The following is an 18349-nucleotide window of genomic DNA, read 5'->3' as shown; positions in this document are numbered from 1 at the left end:
AATTCACACTCCCTTTACCCGAGGGACAAAGCTGATCAATTCACACTCCCTTAACCCAAGAGACAAAGCTGATAAATTCACACTCCCTTTACCCGAGAGACAAAGCTGATCAATTCACACTCCCTACCCGAGAGACAAAGCTGATCAATTCACACTCCCTACCCGAGAGACAAAGCTGATCAATTCACACTCCCTTTACCCGTGAGACAAAGCTGATAAATTCACACTCCCTTTACCCGAGAGACAAAGTTGATAAATTCACACTCCCTTTACCCGAGAGACAAAGCTGATAAATTCACACTCCCTTTATCCGAGAGACAAAGCTGATAAATTCACACTCCCTACCCGAGAGACAAAGCTGATAAATTCAGACTCCCTTTTCCCGAGAGACAAAGCTGGTAAATTCAGACTCCCTTTACCCGAGAGACAAAGCTAATAAATTCAGACGCCCTTTAAACGAGATACAAAGCTGATAAATTCACACTCCCTTTACCCGAGAGACAAAGTTGATAAATTCACACTCCCTTTACCCGAGAGACAAAGCTGATAAATTCACACTCCCTTTATCCGAGAGACAAAGCTGATAAATTCACACTCCCTACCCGAGAGACAAAGCTGATCAATTCAGACTCCCTTTTCCCGAGAGACAAAGCTGGTAAATTCAGACTCCCTTTACCCGAGAGACAAAGCTAATAAATTCAGACGCCCTTTACCCGAGAGACAAAGCTGATAAATTCACACTCCCTTTACCCGAGAGACAAAGCTGATCAATTGAGACTCCCTTTACCCCAGACAAAGTTGATAAATTCAGACTCCCTTTACCCAAGAGACAAAGCTGATAAATTCACACTCCCTTTACCCGAGAGACAAAGCTGATAAATTCACACTCTCTTTACCCGAGAGACAAAGGTGATAAATTCACACTCCCTTTACCCGAGAGACAAAGCTGATAAATTCACACTCCCTTTTCCCGAGAGACAAAGCTGATAAATTCACACTCCCTTTACCCGAGAGACAAAGCTGATCAATTCAGACTCCCTACCCGAGAGGCAAAGCTGCAGGATGTGACTTGCATCACTGTTTTCATTTTCATCACATGTAATTGCACATGTAAAATGTATACGATTGATATAACTGGTACTGTATGATGCAGTCACTGACATTATCAAACAAACATATAAACAATACATAGTGTGTGTCTCTATGTCCTTACCAGCTCAGGTATACAAGTTATTTGTTTGTTTTTTTAATATCAATAATATTCTCCGATATACACTGTAATAAAATACATTAATTTCATCATCACTTTCGTTACATCGATGAAGTAACGTGTTTTATTACATTTTTACCAGTGAAATATCAAAAATTATTCATTCTATAAAAGTGATGTTTTTCAAAAGTATCATATTTTTCACTAGTGAAAAATATCACTTTTGCTGATTTGACCAATCAAATTAATGATTAGAAAATACCAAAATAATTGACCAATCAGAAAGCCCGATATATATGTCAGCACCTCGACAGGGGAAACTACTTTTTTCGTTTACAAATTATCGCTGTAGGCCTAGTTAGCATACGGGGTAGGTTTTTCGTTGATAAAAAATGTAATAAACAGAATATCTAACAGTGTCTTCAGTAATACCAAATATATTTCACTCGTGTAGCTAATATTTTGATATTTTTCACTCGTGCTGCGCACTCGTGAAAAATATCAAAATATTAGCCCCACTCGTGAAATATATTTGGTATTACTGAAGACACTGTTAGATATCCTCTACATATTAAAATATAGGCCGTGTTATATTAAAATATAGGCAGTCATGGGAAATGTTTTGATCAATCAGCTGATTTCTAAACATTAATCGTGAATGGTTGAATAGCGTACAGAAATAATGATGTAAAGATTTGCCTCCTCGGCAGTTTTCTTACCGAGGAGGCAAATCTTTAAAGTGGACAACAAAGAACTCAGTGTTCAAATTGCTTGCATCATTTCTAAATTGACACATAATTGTATTTATATTTTGACTGACATCATTTGTCAAAGTTGCATCACTATTTCATTGGTTGTTAATTAACCTGTTATTTATTGGAAGCTGATTTTAAACATAATTAGCCGCCATTTTTCCAATTTCATAGGTTTCCAGAATGAAATAGTTAAGCACATTCGTTTGTTCTCATAGCGTTGTCCCTGCCATGAAGACACAAATAAGGTTTCTATGCATACATAGTATAGACATAATGCAAAGTAATGGCTAGGGACATGTATTTAGATTCTTTCTTTACCTGCTAGAATCTGAGCTGATTTGCCTATACCCCAGTGTAGGTAATTAAACACTGGTCTAACACGGTTATCCGGGGACGGCCTTAGGAGACCTCCGATCATTTGTAGACACACACAGGACATCACGGCGATACCCAACCAGCTGTGGACACCAACGTGCTGAAATGGAAAAATAAAACTGGAGAAGCCATTTTCTTTGTACTTTTACAAGGTTATGCATGTTTCTAACGCCGCTTTTTAAATATTATGTTAGGGAGTCAATAACGCAAAAAACGTAATACACGGAGTACATAACGTTTTTCATGTTTTTGTTTTTTCGTTGTTTTTTATAGCACAAGATATATATAAGTTAATCGTGTACCATCGTTTTATCGATTCTGATATCGACTTTACTTTACATGTCATTACTTTCTGTTTATGGTTTTATATTCAACATCTCGGGGATTCACTATGTAAACATTTGTATTAATTCATATTTTTGCGTCATAATATACCAATCATTTACACCTTGGAATAACTCTAAATCCACAGATTTTTGATGGAGCATAATACTTTGGACATTTTACAATAAGAAAATGTTCGCTACTTTCGAATTAAAATAAATGAAATATCGCTAAAACATATAAATTAAATAACGTAACAGCTAATTTGGTTTATTTGGTTTAACATCCTATTAACAGCTAAGGTCATTTACGGACGGCCTCCCGTGCGTGCGACATGCATGCGTGTGGTGAGTGCGTATGTGTGTTTTGGGAGGCTGCGGTATGCTCGTGTTAAGTCTCCTTGTGATAGGCCGGAACTTTTTGCCGATTTACAGTGCTACCTCACTGAAGCATACTGCCGAAGACACCCAGCAGCACACCCCACCCGGTCACATTATACTGACAACGGGCGAACCAGTCGTCCCACTCCTTGTATGCTGAGCGCTAAGCAGGAGCAGCAACTACCATTTCTAAAGACTCTGGTATGTCTCGGCCAGGGGACAGAACCCACAGCCTTCCTCACAGGGGCGAACGCTCAACTAAAGGCCAAAAGTGAGTAACAGCTAAAACGAATAATATAAATAGTATGACAGTTAAAACGAATACACTAAGGTAGGGCGTATGAATTGTACCTGCTGCCCCCATTGCATGATCGTAAGGGGCGACTAAATTTGGGATCTTATCTTTTCTCTTCTTTGTCTCACTTTTGGCTCCTGGTTCTGTCCTCTGGCCGAGACATACCAGAGTCTTTAAAAAAACCGGTAGTTGCTAATCCTGCTTATCGCTCAGCATATTAGGAGTGGGACGACCGGTTTGTCCGTTTCAGTATAATGTGACCGGGTGGGACGGCTAAAACGAATACACTAAATAGTATGACGGCTAAAACGTTTAATAGTATGACGGCTAAAACGTTTAATAGTATGACGGCTAAAACGAATACATTTAATAGTATAACAGCTGAAAATGTATACACTAAATAGTATAATGAATGTTTATGCAATCATTTACAGTAAAATAATGATACTTACGTCTGACAATCCATCTACTTTAAAGAAAATAATTACGAATGAAACTGCAGTGAAAATGAAAACTGTGATGGCTGTGAATCTGTGAATCTGAATAAGAAACAGATAACTAATACAAATTATATACTATTACAATGTGGAATCATTAAGAAAACAAGATTAAATATCTGACTTGAATACAGGAAGATTTCCCGTATACATTTTCTGTATAGATAGCGTGGCCTCTAATTTCCTTTTCGTCAACTGTTTCAATGTAGCATCAAATGATTGAACTAATAACGTACAATTGTTTTTGTAGATAACGGAAACACCACACAATGAACACAAAACATCACTTTACTGCTGTCTCGCCGCTGTAGGACTTCGTCATTTTTGACAACGGATCATTTGTTGCAATTCATAATTGAACGTCAAGAAATCAAACAGAGACTAAACAAATGTATAAATCTGGAAAGCGACATCAATCAAGTCTGTAACTTTGTTTAATAAGGCTAACATCTTAGTACATGTAGTGGTATTTTTAATGCGATGTTAAAAAAACCTCATTTCAACAAAAGGATCCTGGTCCTTAACAGTCACCTACGTTCAGATATATTTACAGATATTTGATTGTTTTGATATTCAAATGTTCTCAACACAAATATTATTCAAAGTATTATATAATTATAAAAAAGTAAAGTACATATTATCTTGAAATTCAAAACTTTGCTTAAGTTTATCAAGGCCGTTTCTATGAAACGTAGTTGTAGCCAAATCAAACTTTTAACATTGTCAATTGTTTTCTCAGGCTTATACCTCCTGGGGTGACTATATCCAAATGAAAAAGAACCAAATAAAAACTACTCTTAACGTAACCATCCTCTCCCCAAGAGGCAAACTTTAAGCCCAGAAGTAAGAAATTCACAATTTTGATAAATGCACAAGTCCCCACCTTAAAAAAATTGCGACTTTTCAGCACATGTGCGTATACAAAACAAGATTGTAAACGTTTTTGTTACCTCGTCCTTCATGCGCCTGGGGTTTGTGTTAAAACTGATCATGGTAAGTTTTACAACATTTCAGGTAAAATCCGTTTTGAGGCTTCTAGGAAATCAGTGAAAATATATTGTTTACGGACGGAAACCCCTAATGTTACTTATCTATCCATTTTCGCATTATGCATAAATAAGTTCATGCACATGGTACAAATTAGAAGTTTTCATTATACCAGTTCTCATGCTACTTTCCCCCTAAATGTCGCAAGGAGATTTATATATTGATTCCTTACCTGAAACCACACTTTTGTCCCACATACGAGTTTTGCTGGGTACATGGGTCTATAGTGCCGAGCAACGACAGTTGCTACACCTACGAAGAGTATCCAGGCAGTCAGCATCAGAATCCCTTTCAACATTTTAACACGATAATTAGATTCTGGAGCTTTTGTCCAGAACGTATTCAAATTTCGCGAAGACAAATTATATATAAATATTTTTTAAAACTGTTTTTGTCTGGTCATTTGAAATATAACATTTTTCATGATTCGTTTTCTGTATGTGACTTACTGGTACATGTAAATGTTTTCAGTAATATAAAAAGTCATTTGATGCATGTGTGTCTGAAAGGTCTATATCGGTTAGACTGATTAAGACTGCAATCCTCGTAGAAATGTAATTATGACCCATATCTTTCACTTTGAAGATAACACATGTTGTTTCAATTATTGAAAAAAATCGAAATATACATTCATATGATAATTAATCAGAAAGATTAAAAAAACTATCTCAAATCCTTTGTCCTTTAGCCGTTATAGATATCCGACATTACGAACCGGAACCCCGCCTCTTCATATAAAAATAACACCAAAATACGATTCCGACTACAGTAACCGATATATTGTACTTTTTTCATTTAAAAGTTTTGAAATGATTAAAAACAAAATACAAAATTTCCGTAAAATTTTAATTGCGTATATCAGACTAATTTATTTCACTGTTTTTGGTTATTGACGTATTTCACCATATGTATTTTCTACTTTTAAATGGAAATGTCGTAATGTTCATCTTACCGTGTATCCGGGTTATTAGAGGCAGAGCAGTTGCTCGATGGATTTCAACAGCGTCGAAATGTATCTTGTTGATAGATTGTATCGGCAGCTCGTCGTGTTTTGTGATCACATCAGTACCTTTAATAACAAAACAGATAGCCTTTTTTCAGAAGGAATAATATGATATTGCGACGACGGTACACTTTGTTGAAGAACATGGGTTGTTTTGAAAATGTGTTTTCCTTTTTCTACGATTAAACCATGATTTGGTTTGGTTATTTTGTTTAACGTCCTATTAACCGCTAATGTCATTTAAGGACGGCCTCCCGTGCGTGCAACATGTATGCGTGTTGTGAGTGCGTACGTGTGTCCTGGGAGGCTGCGGTATGTTCGTGTTAAGTATATTTAAGCTTTGCTGCTTGAAGTAAACGATGTTGTATTTTAAATCATAATTAAATGCCGAACTCTTTCACGGACAGTTGGGAGAATTTATTAACACGGCAGTTATTTTAACGTTTGAATATATATATCTTATTGCAAATAAATGATTTCGCATCAATTAGTGTTGTGACTTTCCTTTACATTATCATTTTGAAAACAGAAGAGAGTTAATCAGTACATTGGTTTGGTTTATTTTGTTTAACGTCCTATTAACAGCTAAGGTCATTTAAGTACGGCCTCCCGTGCGTGCGATATGCATGTTTGTGGTGAGTGCGTACATGTATGTGTGTTTTGGGAGGCTGTGGTATGTTCGTGTTAAGTCTACTTGTGATAGGCCGGAACTTTTTCTGATTTATAGTGCTACCTCACTGAAGCATACTGCCGAAGACACCCAGCAGGACACCCCACGCGGTCACATTATAATGACAACGGTGTTGTTACATGTACAGCTGTAAAGTCATATTGTTTTATAACGAAGCTACCGTACATTCATGTTACCCGTAATATAGAAAACAACTCCCTTATAACTCTACTTTGCTACAGTATTGATACACCTTCACACAGGAATAGTACGGGATGTCTAGTCAATATTACCCTCATGTAGTCGTCCCCATGCCAGCATCACGTGGTAGGGATTGTGTAAATCATAGGTCACTGTACGTCCACTTTCATCTGTAGCATTCATGACGATTGGCATCGTGAATGAGCAGTATAAACTCCCGTCTCGATACGAAGTGGTCATTTGTGTCAACCGTCCTCTCTAGAAAAGAATAAGATAAAATATTAATTTACTGAAGTTTCTTTCCACATTAAAGAATATTTTAATAAGCCCTTTGCGAATAATTTAAACTCCTTGAAATATAATTAGATATTTAGCATGTAAAGTCTCATTCTATTACAAAAATAGCTGCATGGCTACTTGGTCACTATACTATTACTTGTACCTACATGTATTACGCTTATGTCTCTGCTAATGCTTCCATCGGCACTTATAGCGTGAAATACCATTATCCTTCCTAATATCGAGTATGGCAAATCATCTTACATGTACACTTTTTTGTGTCAACGTGTGTTATTTTCTTAATATCAGGTGTGGTTTAAGGATATGACCGAATTTAAAATGCCGCTAATTAATATGGTAAACTGACAAATTTGAAAATGTATGGAAATTTATTACAAATTCTAGCAAAATAATACGTAGGTTTATACGGTGTCATTATATTCAAGAATATAACAAACAAAACAACTGCAAACTACTTTATCATTTCAAGGACATCATGGAGCGGCTTTCAAGTGTTGCATTGAACTACGTGATAAAAAAAAATCCGGTCAAAGGCCACCGTGTCAACCAATCGAAACGCATTTAGTGTTTATTCCGCTTGTGGTATAAACTGAATATTTTTCAACATTTGAACTGATTATTTCATGCTTTGGAAGTTGAATAACACCCACCTATTTTGGTAGAAACTGTTTTAATCTCTCACCTTTGACTGTCTATAGTTCTGTTCTATTACATTAATGCCATATTGGAATGTAGACTTTCCTTTTGCATATGTACATGTAATAGTTTGATCGTCGCCCTGTAAAGCAATAAAAGACATATCATAAATGTAGTATCATCGAAACATTCGTCTTGTTTGTGGAGTAGATTTCGCACTTACAGTCTGCACTTTGAATACTAGTATTTCAAAAAGACATGCCCTGTTGAAAAATTCACCACAGTATTTAAACAGGATTTCCTACTTGAAAGGGCATCAATGATTTTGAACTGTTTATTGATACCGCTATTTCCAGATTTTACAAATGATATCTAAGTACATATGTAATGATGGTTGTATGTAGATTGCTGAGGAGGTCACTTCTCCCATTATTCAAAGTTTTAAACAACCCTCTACTCTTCAAAAACACTGATTTTCATGTGTGACTTCTAAAACACGTTACCATCAGTCGATCATCTGAAAACCCAATGGAAACATAGGTGTTTTCGGGTGCCCTTGCCCACATCTTAAATTTGGCGTGTTTCGAGTACATCTGATATGTGGCGCCAATGTCACACTCCGAGCCAAAACAGTAGCTTGGGTAAAGCAAACACCCGATTTTTGAGCCGCATTCCTCCAATGCAAGGTCAGCGGTTCCTAAAAAAATCTAAAGCAGGTAATGCAAAGCATTTCTACAGAAAGATTTTTTTATTGATTTGTTTGATTTATTTTACAGTATTAACTCCTATCAACAACTACCGCTTTGATCGGAACGGCCTCTACTGTGTGCAAGATGGAAATATGCGGTGCATGTGGGTGTATTTTCGGAGGAGGTACGATATCAAGGAACCAATGTCGACTTTATAGTGCTACCTCACAGAAACATACTGCCGACGACATCCAGCAGGACACCTCACTCAGTCGCATTATTCTTACAAGGAGCGAATCAGCCAATCAACCCCCAAGCCGTGTCGGGAGAGGTTTCCTCAATAATTTGGTTTGGTTTGGTTTTATTTCTTTAACGTCCTATCAACAGCTACATGTAATATAATTTAAGAACGGCTTATCGTGTTTGCGATATGCATACGTGTGGTGAGTGCGTATGTGTGTTTTGGGAGGCTGCGGTATGTACGTGTTAAGTCTTCTTGTGATAGGCAGGAACTTCTGCCGTTTTATAGAGCTACCTCACTGAAGCATACTGCCGAAGGCACCCAACAGGACACCCCACCCGGTCACATTATACTGACAACGGGCGAACCAGTCGTCCCACTCCCAAAATGTTGAGCGCTAAGCAGGAGTAGCAACTACCATTTTAATGAATCTGGTATGTCTAGGCCATGAAACAGAACCCAAAGCCTTCCACACAGGGGCGAACGCTCAACTGAAGACCAAAAATGGGGCATAAATCTTGTGTTCAAGGGACATCGGAGAGCACTAGAATAAGGCCCGCTGTATTACACCGAGTGTTTATCGTAAAAGGTGATTAAAAGGGACCATTCTACCTGAAAAATCGGGAATTTTCTCATGAGTCTTCTTTGTAGGGGACATTGGAGAGAACCGTTCCTTTCTTTACTCACTGCAGGGTGAACTCTCTACTAAAAGTCAAAAGTAAGGCAATTGCAAGGGAGAATTAGGAAGAAAGTTGTCAAGAAAGAAGTAAAAGATACGATTCAAAATCTAGCCGCCTTTTACGACCATGCAGTTGGAGCAGCACAGCAGGTACAAATCTCCATCTGCGTGACAGCTAGTTCATTGTATTTTATTGGGATCCCGAATTAAAACTCATAACCATGTTCACTTGATTTAAATCACGAGGATAATTAGATAATATACACAATAATTCAAATTCATTTTGAATATTTCAACATGACGTCGTCATGATTTTACATCTTAGCAAATGGATCTATAATCCTAGAATTCATGAATTAAAAAAGACGTTATAAGAAAATGAAGGAAATATCACTTTTAAAATGCATATAACGAAATTCAGCAAAATAGGGAATACAATTTAAACACTTATTACGAACCTTACAATAAACTGTTGTTTAAATGGGTATTTATGTTATTACGTTTTCAGTTGACGGCCAATTACGGAGTAAATGTCCACAAATTGTCATGTGGTATTTTAGCATACCTCTTTATCCTTGACCGGTGCTGATAGCGGTAGTTTTGATATGAGATCTGTTTTGACATTTATCCAAAATAAATCAAATAATTCCATGAACGTCGCCCTGCAAGTAATATAGAATCATACAGACATGTGTATTAATTAAGCGTACAAACTATGTAAGAAAGTATCTCTCTTTTTAACATGTATATTTTGATATTCCGCTCCAACAAATTCAGATATTTTTTCGTAATGTATGTAATTATTTATAGGTAATTAACTTCTCCCCCATTTTTAAAAAGGGAAATCATCCGTCGAATTTTGATGTATAAGCATGGCGGAAACACACGACCATATTCCAACTGAAGTCACTTACATTTAGCTATCTATCAAATTAAACGAATATTTTGTAATGTTATTTAAACTTAAATATTGTCTCTTAAAATTTTATTTCGATTAATTATTTGTTCATTTATTCAATAAAACATACCGGAATGTTACATCTCCAATTTCTTCCTCAGGTGCGACCCAAGTCACTTCCATTTTGGTCACCGCCAAGTTATTCGCGTGAGTTATATAATTCTAAAAATAACATTTAATTGAAATAGGTTTATAATTTCATATATATTTCAAATAATATCAAGCGCCTTAAAATTGAAAACATAATAAAGAAGGAGAATCAAGTGCATTATTAGAAAGGTCAAACATATTACAATTAGTATATGATACTGATAATGTATCTATTAGTGGATATATTTTGTCAATTCTCAAAAAAATAACACTTCACTTCACTCTGCAATATAAAGCATATATCACACGAAATAGATAATCAATATCTCCCAGCAAAATCAGAAATTATAACGTAAACACTCGTGTTGTATACACCGTTGTTATATGGAGTGTATTTAATTGTTTTATCTGGAAAGATACCATTGAGTCCCCTGAGCAACTCCCGGTTTTTGTTTTGTTGTCAGAGTACGAAAGGAACCTTCCAACTAGGTCATCTGTATCAGCTACGTGGACGTTCATTATAACACCGATGAAGGGGCGATCATCATGAGCCACCAGGGTTACTGCAACATAATAGAAAGAAGGCATTTAAACATACAGTTTAACAGCTCACATATATACAAAATATCAAAATGTTTGGTTTGGTTTGGTTTATTTTGTTTAACGTCCTATTAACAGCTAAGGTCATTTAAGGACGGCCTCCCGTGCGTGCCACATGCATGCGTGTGGTGAGTGCGTATGTGTGTTTTGGGAGGCTGCGGTATGTTCGTGTTAAGTCTCCTTGTGATAGGCCGGAACTTTTGCCGATTTATAGTGCTACCTCACTGAAGCATACTGCCGAAGACACCCAGCAGCAACCCCAACCGGTCACATTATACTGACAACGGGCGAACCAGTCGTTCCACTCCAAATGTGCTGAGCGCTAAGCAGGAGTAGCAACTACCATTTTTAAAGACTTTGGTATGTCCCGGCTAGGGGACAGAACCCAAAGCCTTCCTCACAGCGGCGAACGCTCAACTAAAGGCCAAAAGTGAGGCATTGTCAAGGGAGACATTAGGAAGAATAAAGTTGTATAGAAAGAAGGGAAAAGATATGATCCCAAATTTAGTCGCCTCTTACGATCATGCAGGTACAATTCTTACGCCGTACCTGCAGGGCAGAAAACAGAGGTATCGGTAAAATAAATAACATGTTGTTTGTACAAAATGTAGATCGTTTCAGTCCAATAAAAACAGTTTTATCGTTATTTTTTCGTTGCAAGCTATGAATAAGTAAATAAGAATGTGTAATGTAAGAACCATCCAATCGGAACTTTTCCCTATAACAAAGACTCCATTCATCGTGTAGGTTTAATAGCGTGATGTCTGGTCTAAATTTCTCTCGAAAAGTATTTCTTAGTAAGTTATCTGTCGTATCTGACTGTGAGCAGCACTACCGTAATTGCAATAAAGCGTAGTTCCCTCGCTATATTTCAGTGCCTGTTATGACGATCTTAAAACATAAGTTACTACAATAAGAAAATAATAACTGAAATGTTTATCAAAATAAATTCATAATAAATCATTTTTCAGTTTAAATAAACATGGCCTACATTAAATTGATGAATGAAGAAATAGGGATACTATGGTGAGTGTATACAACGCGTATTCATGGTAGTGTTTCCTTCTCAGATTTTCCAATGCAAAAACTCGCGAGCCGACAATAAATAAAACGCTCAACAGGGTTGTTATGATTTATTTATGCTTAACCATTATTTTTTTGTTAGTTGTAGATATGTTAGCAGGAAATTAAAGTTTTTTAGTTAGTAAGCTAGTATTCACTATTGCTGTAAAGTAGTAAAACAAATAGGACATTATATCTCAATACTGACCATTTACATGTTGCAATGGCCGGAAAGAAGAAACACCAACGCGGATCACAAACGGCGATGGTGATGTTTGCTGTGTCGCTGTATCGTGGACGGGAAACATCGAGATGCAAAAAAGGGGAGACACACCATCGGAACGACACATCACTGTAAAGATAAAAACGAAGAGTTAATTTTCTGTGTCCAAAACTCTACTTTATTCATGATTTTATTCCTTTTAGCATTTTCCCTTAATTCTCCAACGTGTTTCCCATTTCAGAACTTAAGGCGGCTTAATTGATGTGAAACTACATCTTAATTCGAATTTAAAGTTTTATTATGATAGTTTCTTCCATGGCGTGCATTTAGTCTTGAAAGTGCGCATCACTTAATGGAATGTTACTTCCTAGTAACGCGTCACTTAACCAAATTAAATATTCGTACTGATATACCACATAATATTGTACAAAAGACTGGTGTACTAAGATGAATGGCATCTGAAGCAATGTAATACATGTATATTCACTATCGGTCGCATAATCAATCAAACTGCAGTGATGTGTCATCTCAGTACCCGTCACTCAGATAGGGTGTCAAGGAAGAAGAGATGATATGTGATTAGAAAATATGTAACATTTACAAATACACTTCTCTTATAAATATAAAATGATACCTACCTGTTGCAAATGAAAATGGTATTGCCAACAACCAAATCATCTTTTAGTTATATCGCGCAGATACAATGATGAAAATATATCTGCACCGATGTATTTTTATTCACACTGCTACATTAATATAGTAAAAGCACTCTCCTAAATCTCACGCACAGAACATGTACACATACTAACACGGCATTACAGGTCATAATGTACTCCCTGTTGCGTATGGATGCTTTGTGCTACAGTGTATGCTCTATTGTGATTATACACCTGAACTACATGAAGATACCGGTGTCATAAAATCAGTATGATTACAAACACATGATAATAACTCGTGTAGGCGGTTTGATACGGTCGTGTATGACAATGCTGAAACAAGAGGGCCTTCAAATTTGTAACATTCGGTGTTCTTTTGGACCAGCGAAACCTGATGTTTAGACTTTTAGATTTACATTATAATCACATGCACATTAGGATCATCAAATTAAAATATAAACGCATTAAAACTTCAACATATAAAATCAAATCAAGATTGAAGGATTTACATGGACAGGTTACATATTATTTTATCCAATGGCAAACTATTACCTGTAGACATGCTAATACCTATAGTTTGAGGAACTTTGAAGTATACGCCTTTCTTCTCTGGTTGAAATTACTCGGGTATAACAATATATTTGTACTTTTACCCAGGTTATTGCACTTTAAATTTGTGAGTGAGCATATACTTTATATGTTCTATAGTTCATCTAAGTACATGTAGTTTTACCTACATTATTGAAATATTTTTACGATTATTGTGTGTCATATACATTCGGCAAAATCACAAATCCCACTTGTTTACATATTCATTATAAAACATCTCTAATCAATTCAGAAAAATACACATTCCGTTGTATATAAGTACATGTTTAAATGCCATAATGTATTCACTTCAAATTAAATAGAAGACGATCGAACAAAACTGATAGTGGTACTAGAGTAAAGTATATTACATTTGGTGATGTATTATAATATATAACATCCTACTCTTATTGTCAGAAATACAATGGCGCAGATTCCCAGCCTACTGTCCATATACATTTTATTTGATATACATATACTGTATAAACTGCAAATAGACTTTATTGGAAATCAGTACCGAGTTCGTGTGTGCCTTCTACAATACACAATAAAAGAGTAGTATGGGATTATAGAATATAGATATGGTCTATTATAAAAGAGATTATACCAAATTTTGTACATTGAAAGGTTAATTAACAGAATTGATAAACATGTAAAAATGCTTTTACAGGGTTCATACGATTCAAGGCCATTTCAAGGCTTTTTCAATGTCTTAATTAAATATCCAAGGTCCATTTACCCATCATCTATGTTATCTTGAGAGGGAACAAGAGAACAAAAAAGCGATTTACAACTATCCATTTGATCAAAATACAACTTGACATGGTAATTATCAACATCTGTAGGGGAGGCGACATAATAAAGACAAAGTTGAATCAAAATGATCAGTGGCCAGCGTTTCACTTATCCTAATGAAACCTTAATATTCAAGGATTTTTCAAGGCTGTAATCCAATTCTTAAGGCCCAGAATGAAATTCAAGGCTTTTCAAGGCCCAATGTGAAATTCAAGGCTTTCTCAAGGCCCGTGCTAACCCTGTTTTAGCCTAATTTTCGGTGGTGATTCCTTAGATCAATAGTTTATCAATTTGAGCCCTTTGTGAAGATCCTTTGCATAGTGTTCGATATCATTTTATCTATTTCTGTACGAATTAGAAACATATACCGTGCTAGCTTTAAATTCTTAACGGCCCATCAATCTATAAATGCCATTAGGGCTGCCCTACAGGTAGGGCATAAAAATTGTACCTTCTGCCCCCATTGCATGATCGTAGGAGGCGACTAAATTTGGGATCTTATCTTTATTCTTCTTTCTGAACAGCTTTCTTCTTCCTAAGGTCTCCCTTGACAATGCCTCACTTTTGGCCTTTAGTTGTGCGTTCGCCCCTGTGAGGAAGGCTTTGGGTTCTGTCCCCTGGCCGAGACATACCAGAGTCTTTAAAAATGGTAGTTGCTACTCCTGCTTAGCGCTCAGTATATTTGGAGTGGGACGACTGGTTCGCCCGTTGTCAGTATAATGTGACCGGGTGGGGTGTGCTGCTGGGTGTCTTCGGCAGTATGCTTCAGTGAGGTAGCACTATAAATCGGCAAAAGTTCCGGCCTATCACAAGGAAACTTAACACGAACATACCGCAGCCTCCCAAAACACACATACGCACTCACCACACGCATACATGTCGGACGCACGGGAGGCCGTCCTTAAATGACCCTAGCTGTTAATAGGACGTTAAACAAATTAAAACAAACAAAAATGTCATTAGGGCCCAATAAATGGCGAGTTAAAATGAAAAACAAATCGACAGCTTTTAGTATTTGTTTTTTTTTATTCTTATAGTTTCGAAAAGAATGTTAAGACTTGCTATGTTATAAAATCTTTCTCTTAAAGGCCTTAGATCAATGCAACCCAATAAAAAGTGTTCGACGGTAGTTGGTTCATTGCATCCGGTGAACCGAGGCATGCATCCTATGAATTTAGGTGTCAATTTTGATAAGTCTGAATTATAGGACACAATGTATAAAAAATAAAATAACACGGGAGATTATTTACACATTTTATATTTGACCTTTAAGGAATATAGCAATGTAAAGTTGTGGAATCGCACAACGCACCAAAACATCACTTTTTTGCGATCGTATCGCACATCTTTGCCGTTTCGTAAGATCGGAAGATCTACATTGCGAAAAGAAAATAAAACGGAATGAGTCGTATCAAGATGTATATAGATTACAATCGTAATTTAAGTCGTGTATAACATTTTATTAATTGTGGAAATAAAAAAGAAATTTTAATTATCTGCATGGACCTATTCATGTATAATTACATGAACATTTGTGTATACATCTATGTTTTCATATCGTACGTATCAACAAAATGTTGGGTTTGATATATGTATTGTACTTTACCCATGTACCTTAGCTGTGAGTGTAGTTCCCTACGTTTTGGAGAACAAAGAAATGCGATTGATTTTTATGACTAAAGCAAAACAATTATAGTCTCTAACTAACTAAATGTCCAAAGGTAAAAATAATCTAAAATTCACTGATATCATCGGGTTGCAATACATTTTATAATCTTGTATGCGAATAATCAAATATAAGCGATATGCAGAACCATTTTCAATATACAATGAAAGTAATTACATACCAGCCAATATACACTGTGCACACGTCCAGTTTACACCTTAGTGACGATATGTTTAGAAGTCTGTGATAGTAACAAAATATGGCACTACACTTAGAGGCTGGATCATTGAAAGATTAGGCGTACTTGTTCTTTAATCATACCTACAACACCAGTTAATACCTCAATGCAAGATAAACCCTCACGAGGTTCAAATTCAATACCTGACAAAATATCAAAGTTTTTGCGATTTGATTTTCGTTAGTATTCAGGTAATGCCGTGCATGATATACAAAAACACAAGACCAATATTGGTGCCTTAGCTTTAAAGAAACCGACATGTATATACGGATCCCGTGTGTCTACTTATAAATCAAAGTCTTTCATCACAGACACATTTCCCGATGTATGGGAAAAAAAGCAATTAGCATTAAAGTTCCATACTAAGATTAGTCTTCATCTAAACAGCTTAATACCATCGTTTTGTATTGACAAAAACAGCTAGGCCTGCATGTCGATATTCTCATTTTTTTCTTTACTCGGAGTGGTCTTCGTATCTGGGATCACGGTGCATATCATAAACTCACACAATCAAGTTTCCCTAGTACCGTAATTTTTGGCGTACTGCCTGCTCCGTTAGATTGCCCGCACTGACCAAAATTTGGTATTTATGTTTTTAATTCTGCAGATAGCCCGCTCCGTTGCATGGCCCGCGGGTTATCATATATATATATATACACACAAATAAACAACAAGAGCTGCGAAAGCGCTCGGGACAAAGCAGAAATGTTTTACTGTTTTTATTTTTAATATTTTCAACCAATTACAAGGATATACTATATATTTTACTTATATATACCGGGTAGCTATATAAAATGTATATCAATCGTAAAACATGTAAACGTTCGGGCTCGGGGTCTAGTTGTGAGTTGTTTTTACATGATTTGTACTGGTCAGAATATCCAATTACGTCCATTATTAACTGGACAGCCATGTCGGCACCTTCTACACCAAAAGCTGTAAGCAGGAGAGATAACATAAACACGTTTAGTCCTCGACGGCGCATTCGCCATGAAAGTGGAGAGAGCCCTTTAAAAAGGAAGAGAAATAGCTATACTGCAGAATTTAAATTAAAGGTCATTGGATATGCTGAAGAACATGGTAACAGGGAGGCAGGGCGCCAATTTGAAGTTGATGAAAAATCCGTGAGACAATGGCGCCAGAAAAAAGACGATCTTTCTCACCTGCCCCGATCAAGAAGGGCTAGACGTTGTGGAGTATCTTTATGGCCGGATTTAGAAAAAGAACTTTTGTCATGGATTACTGCTCAAAGAGATAGTGGGCGGTGTATATCTACAGTTATGATCAGACTTAGCAAGACTGGACAGGGATCAGTTAGGATTATTTGTGAGTGATTCGGAGCCATCTGATTTCGATGGGTGGGAGTAGATTTGATCAGCAGTAAACGTGATTTGATATTCCGGTGGATGTACTGTGATGACGGACAATTACAATGTATGTTCATTTTTTTTTATTAAATTTTGTGAAAATCTGTATTTAATCAAATCATGCTTTTAATATATGTCGTATAGCCCGCAGTTTTCAATGGTTTTTGAAAACATTTCGTCAGATAGCCCTCTTCATCAGATAGCCCGCAGAAGGCAATTTTCAATGTTTAAAATCGTATAGCCCGTGGGCAATACGCAAGAAATTACGGTACACGGGGGAATGTAAACCAAAGTGTTCTGTAATAAGATATTTGTATAACACTGGGCTGCCGAAAACTTAACAAAAATATTTCAGCAGTTAAAATAAACAAAAATATTTCAGCAGTTAAAATAAAGCTAGAAACCAAGATATTTTATTCACTAATAGTGCTTACCTGATTCAAACGAAAATGATATGGTGACCACCGAAATTATTCAAGTCTTGTTGATATATCACTAACGATGGATATATTGGTGAGTTCAAAATGGCCTCTCTACAAATATATTTTTCACTCGACTCATAAGTAATAACGAGTTGATGCGTTGTAAGTCTGATTCACTGATGAGCTGTAATCTTCGTAATGTGATTTGCCTACTATAAGATAATGTACGAATTGTTAAGATATATAGATTCTACAGGAATCGTTGTGCGCACCGCTGGAATAATTAAACGTTCCTTTTAGAGAAATAATTGACGTCGTGATCAAAATTAATAGACAGTGTCAATCCACTTAAAATGAGTCGAGGTAAACAACTTTAAATATG

General features: G+C 36.3%; 1 protein-coding gene across 1 annotated transcript in view; it reads right to left on the bottom strand.

Moving 5' to 3' along the window:
* Positions 1-17091, bottom strand: part of LOC117338946 (putative ferric-chelate reductase 1) — a 29066-nt gene extending 11975 nt beyond the window's left edge. Inside the window, exons 1-10 of the mRNA XM_033900311.1 lie at positions 17037-17091; positions 10771-10913; positions 10331-10422; positions 9868-9964; positions 7740-7835; positions 6850-7015; positions 5836-5952; positions 5056-5171; positions 3792-3878; positions 2284-2440 (exon numbers count right to left, since the gene is read on the bottom strand). Of these exons, the coding sequence (XP_033756202.1) occupies positions 2284-2440; positions 3792-3878; positions 5056-5171; positions 5836-5952; positions 6850-7015; positions 7740-7835; positions 9868-9964; positions 10331-10422; positions 10771-10913; positions 17037-17091 (1126 nt within the window). The remainder of the gene's footprint in view (positions 1-2283; positions 2441-3791; positions 3879-5055; positions 5172-5835; positions 5953-6849; positions 7016-7739; positions 7836-9867; positions 9965-10330; positions 10423-10770; positions 10914-17036) is intronic.
* Between the last annotated feature and the right edge of the window lie 1258 nt (positions 17092-18349).

This window comes from Pecten maximus, chromosome 12 (genome assembly GCF_902652985.1).
Source record: "Pecten maximus chromosome 12, xPecMax1.1, whole genome shotgun sequence".
NCBI lineage: Eukaryota > Metazoa > Mollusca > Bivalvia > Pectinida > Pectinidae > Pecten > Pecten maximus.
Note: the sequence above shows the minus strand (reverse complement) of the source record. Positions and strands in the feature narration are given on the sequence as shown.